At 42.6% G+C, this 24294-nt stretch overlaps 1 protein-coding gene across 2 annotated transcripts in view; it reads left to right on the forward strand.

The window, feature by feature from the left end:
- Positions 1-7800: 7800 nt before the first annotated feature.
- Positions 7801-24294, forward strand: part of UBE2D2 (ubiquitin conjugating enzyme E2 D2) — a 60780-nt gene continuing 44286 nt past the window's right edge. Inside the window, exon 1 of one of the 2 annotated variants that reach the window (XM_045893538.3) lies at positions 7801-8294. In XM_045893538.3, the coding sequence (XP_045749494.1) occupies positions 8271-8294 (24 nt within the window). In that variant the 5' untranslated portion in view covers positions 7801-8270. The remainder of the gene's footprint in view (positions 8295-24294) is intronic. The other variant, XM_064595984.1, reaches the window with a different exon arrangement.

Consider the following 24294-nt stretch of genomic DNA (forward strand, 5'->3'; position numbering starts at 1 on the left):
TCTTAAAAAGAAAAGAAAAGAAAAGAAAGCACATAGTGTCTAGTGGTCTCTTTCTAAAAAGTTAGCACCCACTTATGCTCCATGCCTCAATCAATTAATTCATCAGAGATTGCAAAATGTGGATATTCTAAAAAAAGAAAAATTAAGTACATTATAGAATGGGATACTACACAGAAATAAAAAGGAGCAAATGTTGTTACACACGTTGGATGGATCTCAAGGACATTATGCTGAGTGAGAAAAGCCAATCTCAAAGGTCACATACTGTATGATTCCATTTACTTAACATTCTTAAAGTGACAAAATTATAGAGTTGGAAAATAGAAATAGATTAGTAATTGCCAGGGGTTAGAGATGTTGGGGTGGAGGGTGGTCGATGTGACTATGAAGAGGTGCCTTGAAAAAATCGCTGTTGTAATGTAATAGCTCTGCATCTTGACTGCAACAGTAGTTCCAGGAATATGCACCTGGGATAAAATGACATTAAATGATATGCACATTATAGCAGCATCAATCTATGGTTTTGATATTGTACTAGAAGGGCATGTTGGAACTTTCTGTGAATCTATAAATATTTCAAAAATAAAGTTTAAAACAGTGAATGTATAGAACCTTATGTGTAGTATGAGTCCACTTACATAAAAACATTTTAAGTAGCAGTTATTATTTATTATTATCCTCATCTTGTATTTGAGAAAACTGAGGTCCAGGTTAAGGGGTGATTGTCAAAGTCAGCTTGTATTCTTTTTTCTTTTTTTTTTTTAAGATTTTATTTATTTATTCATGAGAGACAGAGGCAGAGGGAGAAGCAGGCTCCCCGTGGAGCAGGGAGCCCGATGCGGGACTCGATCCCAGGACGCTGAGATCATGACCTGAGCCGAAGGCAGACGCTTAACCGACTGAGCCACCCAGGCGTCCCTTCAGCTTGTATTCTTAACCACTATGTCATACCGTGTGTATATTTAGCCATACAATTGTTACATTAAAAAGTCTGGACAGGGGCGCCTGGGTGGCTCAGTCGTTAAGCATCTGCTTTCGGCTCAGGTTATGATCCCAGGGTCTGATCCCAGGGTCTTAGGATCGAGCCCCGCATCAGCCCCGCATCGAGCCCCGCATGGGGCTCCCTGCCCCGCGGGAAGCCTGCTTCTCCCTCTCCCACTCCCCCTGCTTATGTTCCCTCTCTCGCTGTGTCTCTGTCAAAAAAATAAATAAAATCTTAAAAAAAAAAAAAAAATCTGGACAAACATGCCCTCAGCAGGGAGGCCGCTTGAGACTCTCCCTCTGCCCCTTTTCGCCACTCCCCCCACCTCAAATAAATAAATAAATCTTTTAAAAAAAGAAAGTTTAGACAGACACACACCATTTGTTATGGTGGTTACGCCTGGGAAGGTAGAAATGGGGGAAGCGGGCTTTAATTTTCAGCTCATGGGTTTCTGTATCGTTTGACTCGTTTACAATACACATGTTACTTTTATAATAAACCTATTAAAGAAATTTTCACTTTGGGGGAAAAAGGTAAAGCCCGTGAGGCACCCCCTCTTTCACGCCTTAATGATGGACGTGGGTTATCCACTAGTCACCACCATTATTCTGAAGCATAAATCTTGGCAGCGTGCGGCCCCCGTGCTCCTCTCTTTGGCTATTCAGCTTCCTTTGGGACCAACCATCCGTCTAAATCCGCGTGGCTCGTGGAGTGCACGGGGGACCGGCTGCAGGGGGCACCGGCTGCAGGGGGAGGGCGCAGTTCGGGTGGGGGCCCGCCCCACCCCTCCCGAGCGCGGCAGTTGCCGGCGACCGGGGACCGGGGACCGGGCACGGGTCGGAGCCGGAGGCTGGAGGGAGGGGCCGGGCGGCAGAGGCTGCTTTCTCCCGCGCGGCTGATCCTTCTCAAATCCAGCCTCGCCTACCAGGTCCCCGTGCCTGGCGTCCCACATGGCTTACTTCTACTGGACCAAGAATCTTTCCCAAGGAATGCTTCTAGGGCGTCGGTCACAATAGACGTTTAAAATGTGATAACGTTCACGCGGAGCTTCACCGCCGAATCCCAATTCTTTCCCCCAGAGGAGTGCCGATGTTACAAGGTCGTGAGCCCATAGCATTAAAGTTTTGTCCGCTTTCTTGTTTAAACAAGATGGACTTCAACCAAGAAGTTCCATTTCCTCAGTGTAAATTGGAGGGCCATCAGCAACACCATCATCTAGACTGGGCACAACTGGCCTGAAGCCTTTGGTATGTTCTCACTTCGTGTTTTTTTTTTTTTTTAAAGATTTTATTTATTTATTTGAGAGAGAGAGAGAATGAGAGACAGAGAGCATGAGAGGGAGGAGGGTCAGAGGGAGAAGCAGACTCCCTGCCGAGCAGGGAGCCCGATGCGGGACTCGATCCCGGGACTCCAGGATCATGACCTGAGCCGAAGGCAGTCACTTAACCAACTGAGCCACCCAGGCGCCCTCACTTCGTGTTCTTTACCCACCCACCGAGAGGGAGGTAAGGCAGCATCAATGGGGTGATTTAGGAAACCCCAATGAAGACAAAGAATTTTTTTTCTATTTCTTTTGTTGTTGTTGTTTTTAATAAAAGCAAATCATGCTTATTATTTTAAAATGTAAATAATGTTTTACCTAAGTGGACTCATACTACACATAAAGTTCTATACATTCACTGTTTTAAACTTTATTTTTGAAATATTTGCATGGGACAAGTGAGGAATAAGTAATCACTGTTAAAAATTCGGTCTTCATCTGTCTAGATCTTTTTCTTTTTTTTTTTTTTAAAGATTTTTTATTTATTTGACAGCGAGAGAGACAGCGAGAGAGGGAACACAAGCAGGGGGAGTGGGAGAGGGAGAAGCAGGCTTCCCGCGGAGCAGGGAGCCCGATGCGGGGCTCGATGCGGGGCTCGATGCGGGGCTCGATGCGGGGCTCGATGCGGGGCTCGATCCCAGGACCCTGGGATCATGACCTGAGCCGAAGGCAGACGCTTAACGACTGAGCCACCCAGGCGCCCCTAGATCTTTTTCCTAAAATTTATTTCTTTAATCTCTGCACCCAACATGGGGCTCAAACCCACAACCTGTAGGTCAACAGTCACGGGTTCTTTCCCCTGAGCCAGCCAGGGGCCTCTGCTTAGCTAGATTTTTTCTATGCACATTCTAACATATATACATACAGACACACACAACAGAATTTCATGAAGATAAAAAAAAAAAACCCTTTTATTGAGGTATAACTTAAATTGTGCAAATCTCAAGTGTACAGCTCCATGACTTTTATATACATATAACATTGAGACATTTTTTTAATCCACCCAAAGGGAATTATATCAACTACATTTCACTGCAGTTTTTTTTTTTTTTTTTTAACTCAACAGTACTGTGCTATTTCTTCTGTAGTGGGACATACAGATCTAAGATACTTTTCAGGCTGGCATAGTATTCTATAGGCTGAATCTGTGATCAGTACTCTAACCTCTCCCAGTTGACAACTAGTTAGGTTGTATCCAAGTTTTTGCTTTTACACATTATTAGATTTTAAAACTTTTACTTTTTTACTTTATGTAAGAATAATACATGCTCAGTATAAAACACTGGACGTTTCAGAAATGTGTGGCTTAGAAAGCAGAAGTCCTTCATAATTCCCTCTCAGATAACCACCAAATACAGATGTTATTCTCTATGTATACCACATATATCATCTATATTTTGTCATCGCTATATGCTATTGAAAACACAAGCAGGGCTGTACTATACATCTTGTTTGCTGCTAAAACCATTGGGTCTTGAATTCTGGGTCTTCTCCCACTTCCCAGCAGTGAAAAGGCTGGGCCCTTTTAAGCTACAGATTGTGAGAACCAAATCCTCAGAACTCAGGACTTTACTTGGCTCTGCCACCTCTTCTGCCTCATTGTCCTTAGACATTCCCCCTCCAGGACAGCCCCCCTCTCCTTCTCTCCCAGGATCCCATACTCCTCTGGAATTCGGAGTCCTTTTCTGTTCTTATCTTTACAAATCTCCCCACCCCCTGCCATGCCCACAACATGCATGCTTGATATATATATGACCTGTGCACATCCTTTGCTATGTAAGCCACTTTTACAGATAGGTAAATCCTTTATTTATGCAGTAGGCTTAAAACCAACAGAGTCACATTTTAAAATTGTTTAATCTTTCTCTTTGAATAATACCAAATAATAATGAGTAAGAGAGGGGCACCCGGGTGGCTCTGTCGGGTCAGCATCTGCCTTTGGCTCAGGTCATGATCTTGGAGACACGATCTCGGGGTTCTGGGATTGAGCCTCGGATCTGGCTCCCTGCTCAGCGGGGACCCTGCTTTTCCCTCTCCATTTGCTGCCCCCCGCCCACTCGTGCTCTCTCTCTCTAATAAGTAAAATCTTTTTTAAAAAAGTAAATGACTGGGCGCCTGGGTGGCTCAGCCGGTTAAGCGGCTGCCTTCGGCTCAGGTCATGATCCTGGAGTCCCAGGATCGAGTCCCTCATCAGGCTCCCTGCTCAGTGGCGAGTCTGCTTCTCCCTCTGACCCTCCCCTCTCTCATGCTCTCTGTCTCATTCTCTCTCTCAAATAAATAAATAAATAATCTTTAAAAAAAAAAAAGTAAATGACTAAGAGAGTTGGTGGACATCCTGTATATGCATAGCCTTCCATTCAAGTGTTCCTTATCTTCCCACCTCCTCTCCAGGACATGGAGTTTGGGGGGACTGTCTTTAGATTGAATGACCAGTTGGTTTTCCAGGCTGAAAGCCCCCAAGAAAACCTTAGGGAGTGCTTGAGAACAGCTGAGATAAATTACTGTCAAAAAGTCTTGATAAGGTCTTCCTGATGAATTGTATAAGGATAAAACAGAGTGTAATTGGATAGCTAAATATTATAAGGAGGCAGAATTTAATCTTCAGAAAAGAGAAACTGTTGGTTACAACGAAACTTTTTGAGCTCCTTTGACTCTTCTGGCTCTCAAATCCTTCAGCACATTATTGATATTTAGTGTAAGAAGGTAGTCCTTATTTTATATTTAAAATAATATAGGGGCACCTGGCTTGCTCATATGGTAGAGTATGCAACTCTTGATCTCAGGGTTGTGAGTTTTAGCCCCACATTGGGTGTAGAGATTACTTTAAAAATAAAGAAAGAAGGAAGAATAATGAACTTAGTAATACAGTGCTTTATTTTTAAATATCCAGATTTTAGTGTACCATTACATTTTTTCCCATTTTTCTGTGAAGATCTGGTAAGCAGGAGAAAGTATAGGCCCTGAAAGGAAAAGTAAGCCAAAGATTTATTGGTCATACAATAAATCCCACAACTCACTATATATTATTTATTTTAAAAGTAGATTATCAAGGGGCACCTGGGTGGCTCAGTGGGTTAAGCATCTGACTCTTGGTTTCAGCTCAGGTCATGATCTCAGGGTTGTGGGATCAACCCCACATCATGCTCTGCACTGAGTAGTGAGTCTGCTGGAGATAATCTCTCCCTCTCCCTCTGCCCCTCTGCTCCTCTCTCCCCCCAGCCCCCGCTCTCTCACTCACACTCTCTCTAAAATAAAATATATAAAATCTATAAAAGTGATTATCAAAGATCTCACTATAAAAAAAAAGCAAGGCAACGGATATGTTCATTATCTTGACTGTAATAGTCATCTCACTATATATATTTTGTTTTTTAATATTTTTTTATTTTTTAAAGATTTATTTGAGAGAGAGGGAGCGGGTGCGCATGAGCGGGGCGGGGGCAGAGGGAGAGAGAGAATTTCAAGCTGACTCCCCACTGAGTGTGGAGCCCAACACAGGGGTTGATCCCACAACTCTGAGATCATGACCAGAGCTGAAATCAAGAGTTGGGCACCTAACTGACTGAGCCACTCAGGCGCCCCTAATATTTTATTTTAAAGTAATCTCTACACCCAACTTTGGGCTCGAAGTTACAACCCCAAGATCAAGAGTTGCATGCTCTACCAACTGAGCCAGTCAGGTGCCCCTATGTTTATGTATTTCAAACCATCATGTTGTAGACCTTAAATACATACAGTTTTGGTTTTTTTTTTTTACAACAGGCAGATTACCAAATAGTATTATGGCATGATTCTACTTTTTTCAAATAAAAGTATGTATTTATATGTAAGGAAAAAGACGGGAAGGCATAAACCAAATGTCCAAAATGGTTAATCATTAAATGATGAGAGTATGGTTGGCTTTATTTCCTTCTTTTTGCTCATCTATATTTCTTGCAAAAAATATATGGTTTTTCTAATACAAAAATGTTACTGTTGAAGAAAAGATTTAAAAAATCTGGCCAATGGGCATTTTTGTACCTATTCCATCACAATTCTTAGGATGAAAAGTTTTGGGACTGTGTAATGTTCATCTTCACCTCCAAGCTCAAATATACCCACCTTGGACGACTGGATGCAGTTTTTCCCTCCTTTGATTTGCTGTGCCCACTTGGCCTGCCCTATTCGTCCAACCTTTACTCAGTAGGTGAGGCAATATAAATTTTGCCACTGACATACCGTGCAACATTTGGCAGGACTTTTCCCTTAGGAGCTCCAGTTTCTAAAATCTGTCTAAGTTCAGGTTAGAATCAATGACCTCCAAGGTCCCTTCCAGATAGAGGAAAGAACACAGTTTTAGAATCAGAAACGCTTGGATGGGGATGCCAGTGTGGCTGTCAGTTAAGTGTCTGCCTTCGGCTCAGGTCAGGATCCTGGGATCCTGGGATGGAGCCCTGCATGGGGCTCCCCGCTGGGTGGGGAGCCTGCTTCTCTCTCTCCCTCTGCCTGCCGTTCCCCCTGCTTGTGTGTGCTCTATCAAATAAATCTTAAAAAAAAAAAAAAAGAAAGAAAGAAAAGAAAACCTTGGGATGTTGAGAATGTGGGCATCACCCACCAGGAAAATAATCCTTATTCTCCAGTGTGTCTCCAGGCAGGTAAGTACCTCCTGGCCTAGGCCTGGTCTTTTATCTCACAGGTCGTGACCTATGGCTCAACACATACTAGTTGCCCAGTGAATTAATTTTTGCCTCTACCTCCTAAAAAGCAACTGCAGAATAGGTTTTCTACGCTTGCTCCTTGACAGTGATCTGAAACCGTTTGTTTTAACTCCTGCGTGTTTTTTGAGGTGATTGGTGCAGTGCTTGTTTGTAACAATTCACCATGCAGAGCAAGGGCTGAGTACCTCTCCTATAAGTGACACGTCTGTGGCTAAGAGACATTCAAGTTGTCATCCTGCTGGGGCCTTGGTTAGAAAGGTCATCTCAGGGATGCCCGAGACATGCTCAAGGAAACACATTCCCAGCAGGTGCCCAGGTTGTTACCACGAGGCTTCTAGAAAGGGATCTGACAAGACCCTGGACTTCAGGGAATCCCAGCTTTGCCTCTGTGGAGCTGTGTGACCTTGGACAAGTCCCTTCCTTCTACGGGAACGTTGCAGTGGATCTAAGGACCTCCTTCCGGGTCAGTCTATGCTATGGCGCTGATCGAGTGATCAGGAAAACATTGGCCTTTAAACGTTTGTGGATCTTCGATGACACACGCGTGCGGTACCAGAGGCAAGGGACTCAAGGGTCCCCGCGCGCGAGCATCTACAGCCCGCTCCACGAATCTCGCGAGACCTCTCCCCTGCGCTTCGCGTCGTCATCCTCTCGGCAGCCGTGGCGGCGAAGGCGACCGCGCGTCAGATACTCACAGGGGCGGCCCGTATCCCTCCGCCGCCGGCGCGGTCCGGCCCTCCCTCCCCTAGCCCGCCAATCCCCGCGCCTCCCGACCTGCCCCTCGGCCTGGGCCCACCCCGCGCTCCGGCGGCCCCACCCCGGCGGCGCCGCCCGCCCGTCCGCCCGCGCGTCCCTCCGTCCACCTGCAGCAGACAGTCCCTCTGGCTGTCCGACTGAGCGGCGCCGGCCGAGCCCGAGGCCTGGGCTCTTGCTCCCCGGCGGAGGGATCCGCGGCGGCTGAGGAGGCGGCGCTGAGATTAGGTGGAAGAGGCAGCTACGGCCGCGGCGGCGGTAGCGGCGGCGGCGGCGGCGGCTCGGACGGCAGCGCATAAAGGGGCCGCCGCCGGGTGATGCGGTGACCGCTGCGGCAGGCTCAGGAGCCAAGTGGGCCCCGGCCCTCAGTCCGTCCTGCCGGACCCGCGCTCCCGAACTCCCCATCTTCTCCGGCCGACCCGCGATCACCGAGGCGGCCTCGCGCCCCCTCGCCCCTTCCCCGTCCCTCCCCTGTCCCCGTCCCCGCCCCGGGGGCCACCGCCACCCGCCTCCCACGATGGCTCTGAAGAGAATCCACAAGGTAAGCGGCCGGAGGTCGGCTGAGGGTTCCGGTTGCTGGGCGGGCCAGCTGAGCAGGCTGCGGCCTGCACTTCCCGCCGTCGCCTCAGCCTGGCTCGCGGCCTCTTCGGACCCGGCTGCCGGCGGCGATGGTCCTGCCGGGCGCCCTTCACACCCCACTCCCAGTGATGGCGCCCGTGGAGGCCCCGGCGCGCAGCCCGCGCTTAGGCAGGAGGTGCGCTAGCCCGCTCGGCGTTCCTCCCTGGCCTCCTTTCTAGGCCCCGCGTGGTGTGGAGTCCCGGGGCCTCTCCCCGGCTTGGGACTGCTGCGCTAGAGGGCCATTGTCCGGTCATGCCGGGAGGGGGAGCCGGGGCTGGGGCGTTGAGCTGCCCCATTGACAGAGGTCGAAAGGGCTCCTCGCCCCGTGTCTGCCCGTGTCCCCCTGCCCCCTCCCGCCCACACCCGCCCACCTGCCCTGGTTCCCCCCACAACCGCCTGAGCTTGGAGCCCATGTCTCAGGCAGACGGAGGAAGCCTTTTTGTCCGATCCACAAGTATTTCTTGAGTTCACTTACCCCTTGGCGGTCGCACACTTCAGTCCACTCTACTCGTCCAGAAACTCAGAGTAGGAAGTTCAGAAGAAAAACAAAACCTAACAGGACTCTTCTGAGGGAGGAGGGAAGTGGAAAGAGAAGCGTTTTGTTCTTTGAGGTTGCCAAATGTAGTGAGAAACTACACTTTCACAAATGGATCTAATAGAAAAGCTGTTAAATTTTCAAGGGTAGAGGTAGAAACCTGAACGTTGAAAACCACTGAAGGAATTACACAAAGTTTCCTTTTACAGTCTCTTCATACAGTGGATTTTAACGCTTAAATTACGTGATATGTTCAGGGAGATCGTTTTAATTTAGAAGGAATTTTGCTCGATTTTTCCATTTGAAAGGATGTCTTTGCCCTTTAAGATGAAGGGTTATTTAGTTGTATGAAGGTTTTCCTTATACTGCTTCTATATTATGGGCTTGGCTTAAAATTTAGGGGCCCCCCCAATATTGTAACACTCCTGGTGCCTCTTACTATCATGTCTTTTTCTTAAAGTTGGGGAAGTACTACTGGTGATTTTTGTTTGGTGTTTTACTTGACTACTTGGAGAAGCTCTATTAAATCTCTAGCCACTTACGAGTAGATTCTGGGGTTATCCATAGGGAGGAATGGGATGGAGATGCAAGGGGAAGAGAACTAATATTCACCTTGCCCTAAACTCAGGGAAAATGCGGACTGTGGGACAATTAAAACACCTCAGTTGGCAGTCGATCTTCATTTCACTCATGATCAGAGACCTTTAATGTGGAATTAATCCCAGTGGTTACTGGAAATTAGGTTAGATCCTTACCAACTTGTTTGGACTTATTTGATTTCTAACAAATGAAGAAGGGCAGACTTCAGACAGAGTAAATCTTGTATTAAAATGAAGCAGGTTATTTGTTAAAAGGAGCTTGAAACTTCACCGAAGATTTCTTAACTATTTAAGGGGCAGGAGCACAGTGAGGAATCATCATCCAAATAAAAATATATATGGATTTTTAAGACTTTTAGTAGTTAACTCAGTTCTTATACAGGCTAATTGGGAAGTTATCAATTTGAGATTATAACTGTAGAAGACTGTGCTTTTTTTTTTTTTACTCCCCTTCTCCCCATGTTCTTATTTTAAAACCTGAAAGAGAGTAAGTATAGATCAAGAAGTATACCCTTTAATCTCTACATTAATTGATACGTGTTACATTTTTTTGGAGAAGAAGGTAACTTAAAACAGGTATTTTAATCTTCTAATATACTTGCTCCAGTAATATGGTTTCTTTTGAGTTACTGCATATTCTGTAGACCTTCTCTAAAATATCTTCTTATAAAGATTTTAATAGGGAAAATCAAGTTTAGGCAATGATACTTTGAACTTTTAAAACTCAGTGTTAGCCTTTTTCCCCCTGGTTTATAACCTAGAGCCCTCCGCAAAGTATGGCTCAACTTCGGAGACTGCCAGGGATTAGAAAAATAAAATTTATTTTTAGTATACTGGTCAGTAAGATTTTGAAAACAAAATGGATATTTTTTCCCCCAATTTTTTGTGTAATACCAATTTTAAGTTGAATGCAGACTTACCTAGGTATGGATAAGACTAGTCCTTCCTATTTTCTTCTTTGCCCTAGTAATGTATCTACAATGGAATCCCCCAAAAAACTTAGTTGGCTTATATAATTGATGTTGGTCTTGAACCTTCCCAGTTATCAGTCTCTGAAAAAATAGTTCTACTTAAATACTCTGTTAACTTTAGATTCATGAACTGCTGCATCTTGGTTCTAATAAAATTTTGCTGAAAACAAACAAATTTGACATGTGGCATTTTTAGGAATTCAATATCTTGTTTCTTTGACAGGGAAATAGTGTTCTGTGAATTTGACAGTCCTTTCAGTGCATTGTCTTTTTGGCAGAAGCTTTTGATGGACTTTATTTTGATACACACTTTAAAGTCTCCTGACCTATGCTTTAACAGAGTGTACCAGAGAAGGTCATTATGAATATCCAGTATAGTTCTGTGCAGGGATTGGGACCTCTGGGCTTGTTTGTATCTACACCAAATGGTCCTAGCCTGCTGTGTTTTGAGGTTTTCTGCTGACTTTATAGGTCTTCAGCTTTGATTTTGATGCTTTGAGTGTCTGCCTCTTGCAGCACCACCCCCAGCCCTTTTCCAGTTGGCTGCATCTCATCTGTTGTGGGCTGGGAAACCAGATCACGGAGCTTATTAAAATTATGTCTAAAATAAGATCCAGTAGGCCCTGAGTGACGAGGGCTTCATGTGTTCTGTGAACTGTGTGGTCTCTTTGACTGATCAGAGACCTTTTTTACTTCCTGTTTTTCTTCTTTTGTTATACAGATGCAGGAGGCTTTGGGGTACTCTTAGAGTGCCATAATATTGAAACGGTTAATTTCTTTATTCTGTGGAAGGGTAAAAGACTGAATGTCTTGCTTCATTGAGGAGTTGAAGACAGACCAAAGTTAGGATACTAAAAGCTATTTTTTTTTTTTAAAGATTTTATTTATTTATTTGACAGAGAGAGACACAGCGAGAGAGGGAACACAAGTAAGGGGAGTGGGAAAGGGAGAAGCAGGCTTCCCGCTGAGCAGGGAGCCCCATGCGGGGCTTGATCCCAGGACCCTGGGATCATGACCTGAGCCGAAGGCAGACCCTTAACGACTGAGCCACCCAGGCGCCCCTAAAAGCTATTTTCTTAACAGAAGTAGTGCCTTGTATATTTTAGTGGTATCCTGTTATTTATAATTAACATTTAATATATATGGCTTTAATGCCGGGATAGTCACTTGATTTATTCTGTTTCTGTGATAAAGATTCTTATATGTAGCTTCTTTTTTTTTTTTTTTAAAGATTTTATTTATTTATTTGACAGAGAGAGAGACAGCGAGAGAGGGAACACAAGCAGGGGGGAGCGGGAGAGGGAGAAGCAGACTTCCTGCTGAGCAGGGAGCCCGATGTGGGGCTCGATCCCAGGACCCTGGGATCATGACCTGAGCCGAAGGCAGACGCTTAACCGACTGAGCCACCCAGGTGCCCCTCTAGCTTCTTCTAAGACCCCTCAAAAGATACCCCACCAAGGGGGGGAAAATCCCCAACACCTCAGTAGAATAAAGATTTCAAACTCTAATAGCTCTAAAGGCCAAGCAGGTAACCAAAGTGAGCAAAGAGAATTGGGCAGAACTAGAAATTACATGTGCTATCAGAAGAGGGCAGCTGCTACTCCACTCTCTCCAAATGTTGCTATTACCAGGATCTGTGGGCCCAGTGTTCCCAGATCTTCCCTGTTTCCCCCTTTAAAAGGAAACCCACAAATCCAGATTTTTGGCAACCAATTCAAATTAAAAACAATAACACATTTCTGGTAGGTTGGTAGGCACCAGTTTAATTTGTGAATTAAAATTAAAAGATGGAGGTTCAGTAAGCAATCAGGAGTATAAGGATTAAAAAAAAAAAGGAGTTTAAGGATTAAATCATTTAAACCATACTTGGTATCTTTTTTAAAGTTTCAACAGTTTATTGCTTTATGTAGATGGGTAAGATTAAGTAGTTTTTTTGTAAACTGTTAATTAACTTCCTTGCTGAGGTTTTACTTGGTTATGTGTGAGGTCATAGGGAAAGCCAATTTAGTAGATGCATTGATCCCATAGTAAAAGTTTGTATCTTACTCTTCATTATGCTCTTTGATGTTGTGACTCATCTTTCTGTATACTACATACTTTCAAAATGTTTTAAGATTAGGAGATTACAAAAGGATGATTCTTACCATTGTAACACTGTAATAGTACTAAATATAAAAAATAATTATTTTAGGAGTGCATGGTGGCTCAGCTGGTTAAATGTCTTTTTAGCTCAGGTCATGATCCCTGGGTCCTGGGATTGAACCCAGCAGGGAGTCTCCTTGTCCCTCTCCCTCTGCCCTTCCCCCTTCTCATGCTCTCTCTCTCAAATAAATAAATAAAATCTTTTTTAAAAGTATTATTTTAAGGGCGCCTGGGTGGCTCAGTCGGTTAAGCGACTGCCTTCGGCTCACGTCATGATCCCAGTGTCCTGGGATCGAGTCCCATGTCGGGCTCCCTGCTCAGCATGGAGTTTGCTTTTCCCTCTGCCCCTCACCCCGCTCGTGCTCACTTGCTCTCACTTTCTCTCTCAAATAAATAAAATCTTAAAAAAAAAAAAAGTATTATTTTAAAATACTGTACTGAAAGTTTTATTAGATGTAATGATAAAGTGAATTCCTGTAAAAATGGCAAAACAAATTATCAAACTGTTCTGTGGAGTACTGTGAACTTTAATAAATGGTTGAGTGAAAATGGCTGTTTGAATTAGATCTATCTTAGAAGGCAGATATACCTTCTTACTCCAAAAGATAAGGTTCTTAGAATCTCTGGAAAGATTTTTTTTTTTCCATTAAGAAATGATTCTTTGCTTTACCTAAGTTCATTGGATTGAGAAACTTTCTTTGGCTCTTCCAGGTTGCTATTTACAGCCATCCATTGAAGGATAACTGTTAATCTAGGTTTGCTTTAAACTCTCAGTGTGTATACTGTACTGCTGACTGAAAGGAAGAAGTTTTGACAAAGTCCAATTCTGGATATTTTAGGCCAGAGAGAGGGCTGCTAAAATATCCTAGGCAGTTCCCAGGATAGGAATACCTGACTCATGCCTGATGCTGCCAGAAACCTCTGCAGCCTCATCCCAGAAATGCAGGAGCATACTTGTTTTTTCTGTAGAAATAAAGTTTTGGTGGTTAGATTCCCAGGCTAACCTTCAAAATCATATTTAACTGTGACATAGGAAAATAAAGTACCATTTGTTCTTCTGTCTCAGAGTCAAGTGAGAGTTCAATTAATAGAATCATAAAATATTAGAACTGCAACACATCTCAGAGCTACTGTCTGAAAAGGCCATGTGACTTTCTAGGGCTGGATCAAGAACCTGGGTTTCTTGACTATGTCCAGTGTCTTTTCTGGCAGACAATGTACCTTTATGTAGCTGTTAGATACGTAAATCCAAGGATGCAGTCTTTTTCTTTTGTTCAAACAACTGGGTATTCAAACTGTGCCTTGGAACCAGAAGATCTTTTCCTCAACATCTCTTATTATTGAAGAGGTGTGTATGAACTCCCTTAAAACTATACAAAGTTTGGATGTTCTGTCCTCCATATATCTTCCATCAGAGTTAAATGGGTTTTTTAATCTCTGCAAGATTAAGAATCACTCTCTCTCTTTTTTTTTTTTAAAGATTGTATTTAATTATTTGACAGAGAGAGACACAGTGAGAGGGAACACAAGCAGGGAGAGTGGGAGAGGGAGAAGCAGGCCTCCTGAGGAGCAGGGAGCCCGATGTGGGGCTCGATCCCAGGACCCTGGGATCATGACCTGAGCCGAAGGCAGACGCTTAATGACTGAGCCACCTAGGCGCCCCGAGAATCACTGTCTTACGTCTTTAAACACTCTGTTTTAATGTGAGTTGGTGACCCAGTTACCTATTCTACAGAGAAAATAGAAATCTTCTATGTGAATTCTTTCAGATTTCCTTTGAGGCCTTTAAGAACAAAAACTAAACTCTACAGCTACCATCTTTATAGTACTCACTCAGTTTCAGAATTACTGAATCTTCTGAACAACCCTGTGAGAATTCTGTTCTCCCCAGGTTAGATGGGAAAACAGACACTTGGAGAAGTAAATGAATTTGCCTATGATTATATGATATGGTAAGAGCCAAGATTTAGATATATGCAGTCTTGACTCTAGCCAGCCATTACTCCAAATTTACCTTAGTCATCACTCTTCTTCCTTCTTGTCTCTGCAGAAGCTATACTTTTCCCTTTGTCAAGCTAACTTATGCTTTCCTATTCTTCCTGCCAGGTCCTTGCTCTTGACTATTTTTCTCCGCTCTCCTAGTTCCAGTCTCTTTTAAGTCCCCTCCGCATCCAAGCTTATTCAAGATTACCGCATCCTAAAAAAAAAAAAAAACCAACAACAAAAAACTTTTTAACTTCCCTAGTCCACTATAGCTGATTCCTTCCTCTTTATCCCTCCCATCTCTGGCATTCCAGTGCCAAAATTCTTAAAAGAATAGTCTATTCAGGGGCGCCTGGGTGGCTCAGTCGTTAAGGGTCTGCCTTCAGCTCAGGTCATGATCCCAGGGTCCTAGGATCGAGCCCTGCATCAGGCTCCCTGCTCAGCGGGAAGCCTGCTTCTCCCTCTCCCACTCCCCCTGCTTGTGTTCCCTCTCTCCCTGTGTCTCTCTCTGTCAAATAAATAAATAAAATCTTAAAAAAAAAAAGTCTATTCACTGTTCTGGGACTGCTTAGTAAGGCAATTACTTAATTGCCAGATTCAGTGGACACCTCCTCAGTTTTTATTTAATTTTTATAAGTCACGTTGTTATCACTCATTTCCCTTAGCTTCTGAAGATAAACTGCTGTCTCCTTCATATGTAGTGTTTCCTAACTTTATTAGAATGCTTTTCAAACTAATACTATTGATGGATACAAATAAGAGTTTGTGAAACAGTGTACACTTGGATTAAAATTGACAGGTCCTGGGTAAATTAATTAAAATATGTAATCAAAATATTATATCAGAAGCACAAAATTTGGTAAATTAAAAAAATATATTAAAATGAAACATCATTGTCATTTTGCTGTGAAGGAGCAAACTAAAAATGGTATTTTTTTTTTTTTTTAAAGATTTTATTTATTTGACAGAGAGAGACAAAGCAAGAGAGGGAACACAAGCAGGGGGTAGTGGGAGAGGGAGAAGCAGACTCCCCGCTGAGCAAGGAGCCTGATGTGGGGCTTGATCCCAGGACCCTGGGACCATGACCTGAGCCGAAGGCAGATGCTTAACGACTGAGCCACCCAGGCACCCCATAAAAATGGTAATTTTCTTAAATGATAAAAGAGATCTTCATCAAGGGCTGCATTAAATGTGTTACTGTATATTGTTTTCATTACAGTATAATATGAAAATTGGTTTCAAACAGGTGTACCGTAGCAAAAGAATACAAATATATATTTGGCAGTATTTGTGCAGTTAGGCTATTATCAATATTAATTGTCTCATGGGTAGATGTAGACGGGTCACCTAATTAAAAAAGATATGCTTTGCTCATGTTTGTTTCAAAATAATTTTATTTGGGAGGCTTACGAATCTGAAGACTTTTTCTTTTTTTAATAAAGAACTTTTTTTAAAAAAGATTTTATTTATTTGACAGAGAGATAGAGCCAGAGAGCACAAGTGGGGGGTGGTTTGGGGGGATGGCAGAGGGAGAGGGAGAAGAAGGCTCCTTGCCAAGCAGGGAGCCTGACTCAGGGCTCGATCCCTGGTTTCCCAGGATCATGACCTGAGCTGAAGGCAGACGCTTAACCAACTGAGCCACCCAGGCACCCTCGAAGGACTTTTTCATTTTAAACTTCCATATTTTAGGGACGCCTGGGTGGCTCAGTCGTTAAGCATCTGCCTTCGGCTCAGGTCATGAACCCAGGGTCCTGGAATTGAGTCCCATATCGGGCTCCTTGCTCGGGGGGAGCGAACTGCTTCTCCCTCTGCCTGCTGCTCCCCCTGCTTGTTCTCTTCTCTCTGACAAATAAATAAAATAAAATAAAACAATTTCCATTTTTTTTTTAGGGGCACCTGGGTGGTGCAGTCGGTTAAGCATCCAACTCTTGGCTCAGGTCATGATCTCAGTGGTGGTGGGATCAAGCCCTGCATTGGGCTCTGTGCTCAGAGCAGAGTCTGCCTAAGTGTTTCTCTACTTCCCCCTCTGTCGTCCCCCCTCCCCTTTGTGTTCTCTCTCTGGAATAAATAAAATCTTTAAAAAAGAACTTTGATATTCTAGTTATAACTCTATGAGGAATGGGTTAGTATAGTAGGAATACTTAGTATATAGTAAGCTTTGATTAAATCTCAAATATATATTGAATTAGGGGGGCGCCTGGGTGGCTCAGTTGGTTAAGCGACTGCCTTCGGCTCAGGTCATGATCCTGGAGTCCTGGGATCGAGTCCCACATCGGGCTCCCTGCTCAGCGGGGGGTCTGCTTCCCCCTCTGCCCTCTTCCCTCTCGTGCTCTCTGTCTCTCATTCTCTCTCTCTCAAATAAATAAATAAAATCTTTAAAAAAAAAAAAAAAAAAAATATATATATATATTGAATTAGGACAAGAAACTAGATAGATCAGTGGAGTCAAATAGACGATAATACCCATGATTAAATGCAGTTTGTGCATCACAACACAGATGGACACCGTGTGCTTTGTGTTCTAGTGTCTTGAGGCAAATTATTGCCTTAAATCTGTAGAAATATGTAGTATTTCTTAAAAACATGTATTAAAAGTGGATAAAATTTAGGACAAAAAATATTGCCACCTTTATTCCTGTAATACATATTAGTGTTTCATGAGAAATACTGCTGTAATTCAAACAGTTCTAATTGATCCTTTTCAGAATCATTTTCCTGTAGTCTTTGTGCTTTTCCTTATACAAAGAATGTCTTCTCACCCCACCCCCTCCTCTGAATTCTTTATTCATCCTTGGAGACCTAACAGAAATGGCTTTTCTGTGTAGCATGCCCCAGGCATGCAGGCAGTAGAGTTCCACTATAGAACTATTTCTTAGTACGTAGACATGATTAATTATTCTCCTTCTCTGGACTGAGCTCTCCTGGGCAAAGTCCTTGTCTTACTCATTATATTCCCAGTATCTGATGCATAGTAGGCATTCAGTTTTTGTCAGCAACATTCAGTGAATGCTGACAGCAAGTGATATGGTAGAAAAAAAAAAAGGATTTTGGAGTAACATGCCTATTGAGTCATGTGCTAGCTTCCTTGTCTATAGAATGAGGATAGTGTCACCCTGCAAACCTGTGGGGGATGAGTAGAAAGGAAATATGGACTATATAAAAAGTAGTTTTTAATATTAGTTGTTAACATGATGTCTCATCGACCCAAATACTTTAACGTATATTTCTTAGAAACAAGGACATTCTGCCACATAATCACAATATAGCATTCAAAATTAGGAAATTTCCATTTAGATCTTATTGCCATATAGTCCTCAGACCCCATTCGAGTTTGCCAGTTGTTTTATAGGAAAGGATCCAATTCAGAGTTATTTGTTCCATTTTGTTAGCTATCTGTGGTCTCTTTTAATTCCTTAGTCTTTTCTTAGCTTCATGACTTTGACACTTTTCAAACATTAGAGTCCAGTTGTTTTGCAGTGTCCCTCAGTTTGGGTTTTTTTCCTTCTAATCAGATTTAGGTCATGGGTCTTTGGCAGGAATGTGACAGAAGCGATGTTGTGTCGCTCTCTTTCCATCCTATCAAGTGGTGTGTGATTTTGGTTGGATTCTTCTCGTTGCATCCTGTCAAGTGGTATGCAATTTCAATTTGACCCACTACTGAGAATTTTCACTTCCATCACTTGATTAAGGTAATGTCTACCAGGGTTCTCTACTATAGAGTTAATTCTTTTTCTCTTTGTAATGAATAAGTAATTTGTTGGGAGGTACTTTGAGAATATGTACTTATCCTGCTTGTATTATTTATATATTGCTATAGAAGAAAGTACCCCAAAACTTAAACATTTACTGTCACACAGTTTCTGAAGATCAGAAATCTGAGTGAGAATGGCTTATAGCTAGATGATTCTGTCCCAGGGTCTTTTTTTTTTTTTTTTAAGATTTTTTAAATTTATTTATTCATGAGAGACAGAGAGAGAGAGAGAGAGAGAGAGAGGCAGAGGGAGAAGCAGGCTCCCAAGGAGCAGGGAGCCCGATGTGGGACTCGATCCCAGGACCCTGGGATCATGACCTGAGCCGAAGGCAGACACTTAGCCATCTGAGCCACCCAGGCGCCCCCAGGGTCATTTTTGAGGTTGCAGCCAAGCTGTTGCCTGAGGCTGCAGTTCTCTGAAGGCTGGAGGATCCCCTCTAAGCTCACTTCCATGGTTGTTGGCAGATCTCAGTTCCTTGTGGGTTATTGGACTAAGGGATTCATTTCCTTCCCACATGGGTCTTTCCATAGAGCTGCCTGAGTATGCTTAAGACATGGTTTCCTTTAGAGAGAGTGTAAGAATGAGCAACCACAGTATCTTTTATAACCTAATCTCAGAAGTGGCATACTATCACTTTTGCCATATTCTGTTGGTTTCAGAGACCACTCCTGATACAAAGTGGGAGAGATGACTAAAGGGTATGAGTACGAGGAGTCAAGGATCATGGGGAGCTGTTCTGGAGTCTGGGTACCACACCGTTATGCAAAAGTTTTAACTTACTCATTTTTAAATGTATATTTGTATGGACTCATGATTTCTTATGTTATTCAGGTAGATTATAATAATTTATTTATTTTAATGCTCAAGTTTTCTTTCTTTTTTTTTTTTTCTCATCATTCTTTGAGTACTTTGTTTTGGTACCACAAGATATCTCTGGCTTTTTCTTTTTTACCCTGCTCTAGTCTTGTAATTATCTATTTTTCCAAGGATTCCTAGTTCTGTTTACTGGAAAATGATATTTAGAAATCAAGATCTGGATGCTAGGTGTGCTCATTGCTCTTGGAATCTCACTGCTTTCAGGGTTTCTCAGTGTAATCAGTGGATGTAGTTAGGGAATATGTGTATGTATATACAGATACACACATAACAGTATACACATTTCCATGTATATTTACTTTTCTCTTTATATATAAAAAAACCCATTAGTTCACATTGGTACTTCTAATTCCTGTCTAATATCGTAGGGTTCACCCTATATTTCTTCCTTTCAGTATTCCTTTTTTTTTTTTTTTAAGATTTATTTGGGGTGGGGAGGGGCAGAGGGAGAGAGAGGATGTCAAGCGGAATCCCCACTGTGGCGCCTGATGTGGGCTCGATCCCACAATCCTTAGATCATGATGTGAGCTGAAATCAAGAATCAGACGCTAAACAGACTGAGCCATCTGGGCACCCCCCTTTTGATATTCCTAATTCTTTTCTGACAGTGAGAAACCTGGCTTCTGTTATTCTTTTTTTTTTTTTTTTTAAAGATTTTATTTATTTATTCATGAGAGACAGAGAGAGAGAGAGAGAGAGGCAGAGGGAGAAGCAGGCTCCCAAGGAGCAGAGAGCCCGATGCGGGACTCGATCCCAGGACCCTGGGATCGTGACCTGAGCCGAAGGCAGACGCCCAACCATCTGAGCCACCCAGGCGCCCCTGTTATTCTTTATATATTTACTCATTTGATCAGTTTCCCAGTATATAATCAACCTCCCACCGCTATAGTGCACCTGCATACATACCATTCTTGCTGTCCCTTCCCTGGGGATGCCCTTAATTGTCCTGACTTGTACATCCTGCACTGGGTCATGCCCATCCCCTTGTAGATGCTCGCAGAATTAAAAAATAATAATAATAAAATAAAGGGCTTCTTATTTGGCATAAATATTCAGATAAAAACTATTTAAAGTAATAGTGCCAGTCATGTAGAACATTACTTAAAATAGATACAGGAAGTTCAACCCAGTAATTGTAACCACATAGCACTTTTTCCAGTTAGGGAATATGGCTCTTCCTTCCTTCCTTCCTTCTTTCCCTCCCTCCTTCCCTCCTTTTTGCTTCAGTTTTATACCTTTATTTGATAATCAGCCATTAGTTATCATCCATATTAACTGTTTGTAGATTTTTGAAAGTGGTGACAGGTACATAGGGAACCAATGTATAGAGCTTGTTTGGCAAATCTTCATCTTCCTGTGTTTTCTGGGCAACTGCACACAGATACGGTATTGAACATTCCTTATTCCTTTGGCCCAGATAGCTTTGTTGAGCCTGGTATCAGTGTGCACATCTGGAGTTCCCATCTCCATCATGGCCAGTTTCCGGATCTCTCTACATGCCCAAGGGGCTTGCTTTTTGAAACCCACTCCATTGATGCGCTTGTGAATGTTGATGGTATATTCTCAGGTCACTACCTTATTGGTGGCAGAATGGCCCTTCTTGCCACCCTTCTTTATGGGAGCCATTCTGCCAGGCCCTGGTTGGAAAGGGAGAGCGCAAGGTATTGTGGGGTGGCCTTTTCTACAGCTATTCTTGGAGTAAACCAAGACCATAATTTTAATTTAGTGTTATTCTGAGCTAATTTTGATAACTCTGGTATCCTATATAAATACACTAATCTCTATTCTTAGAACTATTTGGAAACAACTGTAAAGTCCTGAAACTTATCTTTTATTATGAAATACTTTATGCAAAAGTATAAAAGATTTTAGACACTCTTATGATCGACACCTGTGTACTTGCTATCCAATTTAACACTCAGAAGAACTATCTAATTTAGCTCTAGTGTTAAAGTTTATTTAAAACTAGAATCTAGTGTTAAAGCAATAACTTCTCTCTTTTTTTAATATTTTTTTTATTGGGCACCTGGGTGGCTCAGTCAGTTAAGCATCTGCTTTCGGCTCAGGTCATGATCTCAGGGTCCTGGGACGAGCCCCACATCAGGCTCCCTGTTCATCAGGGAGTCTGCTTCTTCCTTTCCCTCTACCATTCTGCCTGCTTGTGCTCACTCTCTCTCTCAAATAAATAAAATCTTAAAAAAATATATATATATATATTTTAAGTAAACTCTGCCCATCTTGGGGCTTACACTCACAACCCTGAGATCAAGAGTTGCACACTCCATGGACTGAGACAGCCAGGTGCCCCGATAGCTTCTCTTTTTAATTTATGAGCTTAGCATCTTTGCATATTTAGAAATATTATTTATGTTTTGATAAGGGTGGTTATTATAGGTGATGGGGAATTGCTTGTGGAACCACCCCTACTTCAATATATCATCACTGAGTTTAGTAATAGGCCAGTTCAGTAGTAGACCAGATTATTTCTTTTTTTTAAGATTGTATTTATTTATTTGAGAGAGAGAACACACACAGAGGGAGAGTGAGACAGAGAAGCAGACTCCCCGCTGAGCAGAGAGTCCGATGTGGGGCTCGATCCCAGGACCCTGAGATCATGACCTGAGCCAAAGACAGACACTTAACCAACTGAGCCACCCTTGCGCCCCAGATTATTTGTATCTTTAAGCATTGTGCTTCAGTTTTGTTGACTATAAATAGTAAAATCCACTTTGAAATTATTGAGCTTACCAGCAGTATATCATACATATTTGTGAGCTCTTTTTAAAAGTGTGAATTACCATGATATTTAGTATATCTACTTCAAGGGTGATTTGAAACCATTTTCCAAATGTTTAAAATACTGATTAAATTGGTTTAAAACAAAAATTAGAATTCTTTCTCAAAACAGAAATAGTTATACTCTTTATTTTCATCACTAGGACAAATCTTGAATAAATAAAATCTGTTTAACTTATAGTGGCAATCCCAAAACATGCTTATGCAGTCATTTGTTTTTTAGTATACGTGTCTTATTTTAGTTCCTCTTTTGTTGAATCTACAACTTGATGTGGAAATTAAATTGAATGAGGTCACATGCAGCATTAATATAAGGTTAAGAAAAATTGTCCAGACTTTGAGGAACAACTTGAAACCAGCAGTGTTTATTGGCGTTTGGAAAGGAGCTGTTAGTTTCTTAGGCTGGACTGTAGACATGACCTGACCTGTAATCTTGGAGTCTGGGGTAAGGCCACTACTGTGGCACTGTTTTTACTTTTACAGTCAGTATTTTCATTGTCTCTTAGCTTCCAGTATTGCTGTTAAGTCCAAAACTATTCTGATTCCTGATCCTATATATGTGGCCAGTTTCCCTTCTGGAAGCTTATAGGTTTTCTTTGTCCCACATGTGGGAAATTTCGTAAGTGGTGGTGTAGGGCAATTTTCATTTGTTTTGCTCAAAATTCAGTTGGTCTTTTTGAGATTTATTTTATAAGATTTATTTATGTATTTGGGGTGGGGCAGAGGGAGAAGGAGAGACCATCTTAAGCAGACTCCACACTGAATGGGGAGCCCTACATGGGGCTAGATCTCATGACCCTGAGATCGTGACCTGAGCCGAAACCAAGAGTCGAGGCTTAACCCACTACACCACCTAGGCACCCCTCTTCCTTTTTTTTTTTTTTTAAGATTTTATTTATTTATTTGACAGAGCTAGAGAGCACAAGTGGGGACTAGGGGGGGGAGGCAGAGGGAGAAGGAGAAGCAGGCTCCCCGCTGAGCAGGGAGCCCGATGTGGAGCTTTATCCCAGGACCCTGGGATCATGACCTAAGCCAAAGGCAGATGCTTAACCAGCTGAGCCACCCAGGCGCCCTTCTTCTTCCTTTTTTAAAACTTATTGGATGTTGGACTTCCTGGACTGCTCTCCCCCTGCTCCCCCCACACCCTTTCTACTCATATGGATTTCCCTATTCTGGACATTTTATATAAATGGAATCATACAGTATGTGACCTTTTGTGTCCGGCTGTATCCAAGTTACAGTTTATAGAAACTATGTCCAAGTTACAGTATGTATCAGTACTTAATTCTTTTTTTAAGAGAGAGAGAGAATGTGGGTGTGTGAGGGTAGGGGGGAAGGGAGGAGCAGAGCGGGAGGGTGAGGGAGAAAGAGAATCTTAAGCAGGTTCCACAGGAGAGCTGGAGGTGGATGCTGGGCTCAATCTCACAACCCTGAGATCCTGACCTGAGCTGAAATAAAGAGACACTTAACCAACTGAGCCACGCAGGCGTCCCCTTAATTCCTTTTTATGACTGAATAATATTCTTTTGTATAGGTATACCACATTTTCTTTTTTCCATTTATCAGATGATGGGCATTTGGGTTGTTTCCTTTTTTTTGTTTTTTGGGTTTTTTTAACTGTTAAGAATGATGCTGCTACGAACAGTATTTTTCAGATACTTTCAATTTTTGTCTGAACATATACTTCCATTCTTCTTGGATATATACTTAGGAGTGGAATTGCTGGATCATGTGTTAATTCTGTGTTTAACATTTTGGTCTTTTTGTTGTTTTTTTGGGGGGGATTTATTTATTTGAGAGAGAGAGAGCGTGTGCTCTTGTGCACATGTGAGTAGTGTGAGGAGCAGAGGGAGAGGGAGAGAGAATCCTTAAGCAGACTCCCCGGTGAGTGTGGAAACCTTCACAGGGCTCTATCTCACAACCCTGAGATCATGACCTGAGCCGAAACCAGGAGTCAGAAGCTCAACCCACTGTGCCAACCAGGTGCCCCCCCTCCCGCCGTGTTTAACTTTTTGAGGAATAAACAGGCTGTACTATTTTACATTCCCATCAACAGTGTATGAGGTTTCCAGTTTCTATACATCATCATCAACACTTGTTACTTTATTATTTTGATTATAGCTTTCCTAGTAGGTATCAGGTGATATAGTGGTTATGATTAGCATTTCTCTTAATTACTGAATGATACTGAGCATTTCTTCATGTGTTCATTGGCCATATATATATCCTCTTTGGAGAAAAGTATATCCTTTGCCCATATTAAAATTAG

The sequence above is a fragment of the Mirounga angustirostris genome, unplaced genomic scaffold (assembly GCF_029215605.1).
Source record: "Mirounga angustirostris isolate CCGP_5_RB_7025 unplaced genomic scaffold, mMirAng1.0.hap1 SCAF_7, whole genome shotgun sequence".
NCBI lineage: Eukaryota > Metazoa > Chordata > Mammalia > Carnivora > Phocidae > Mirounga > Mirounga angustirostris.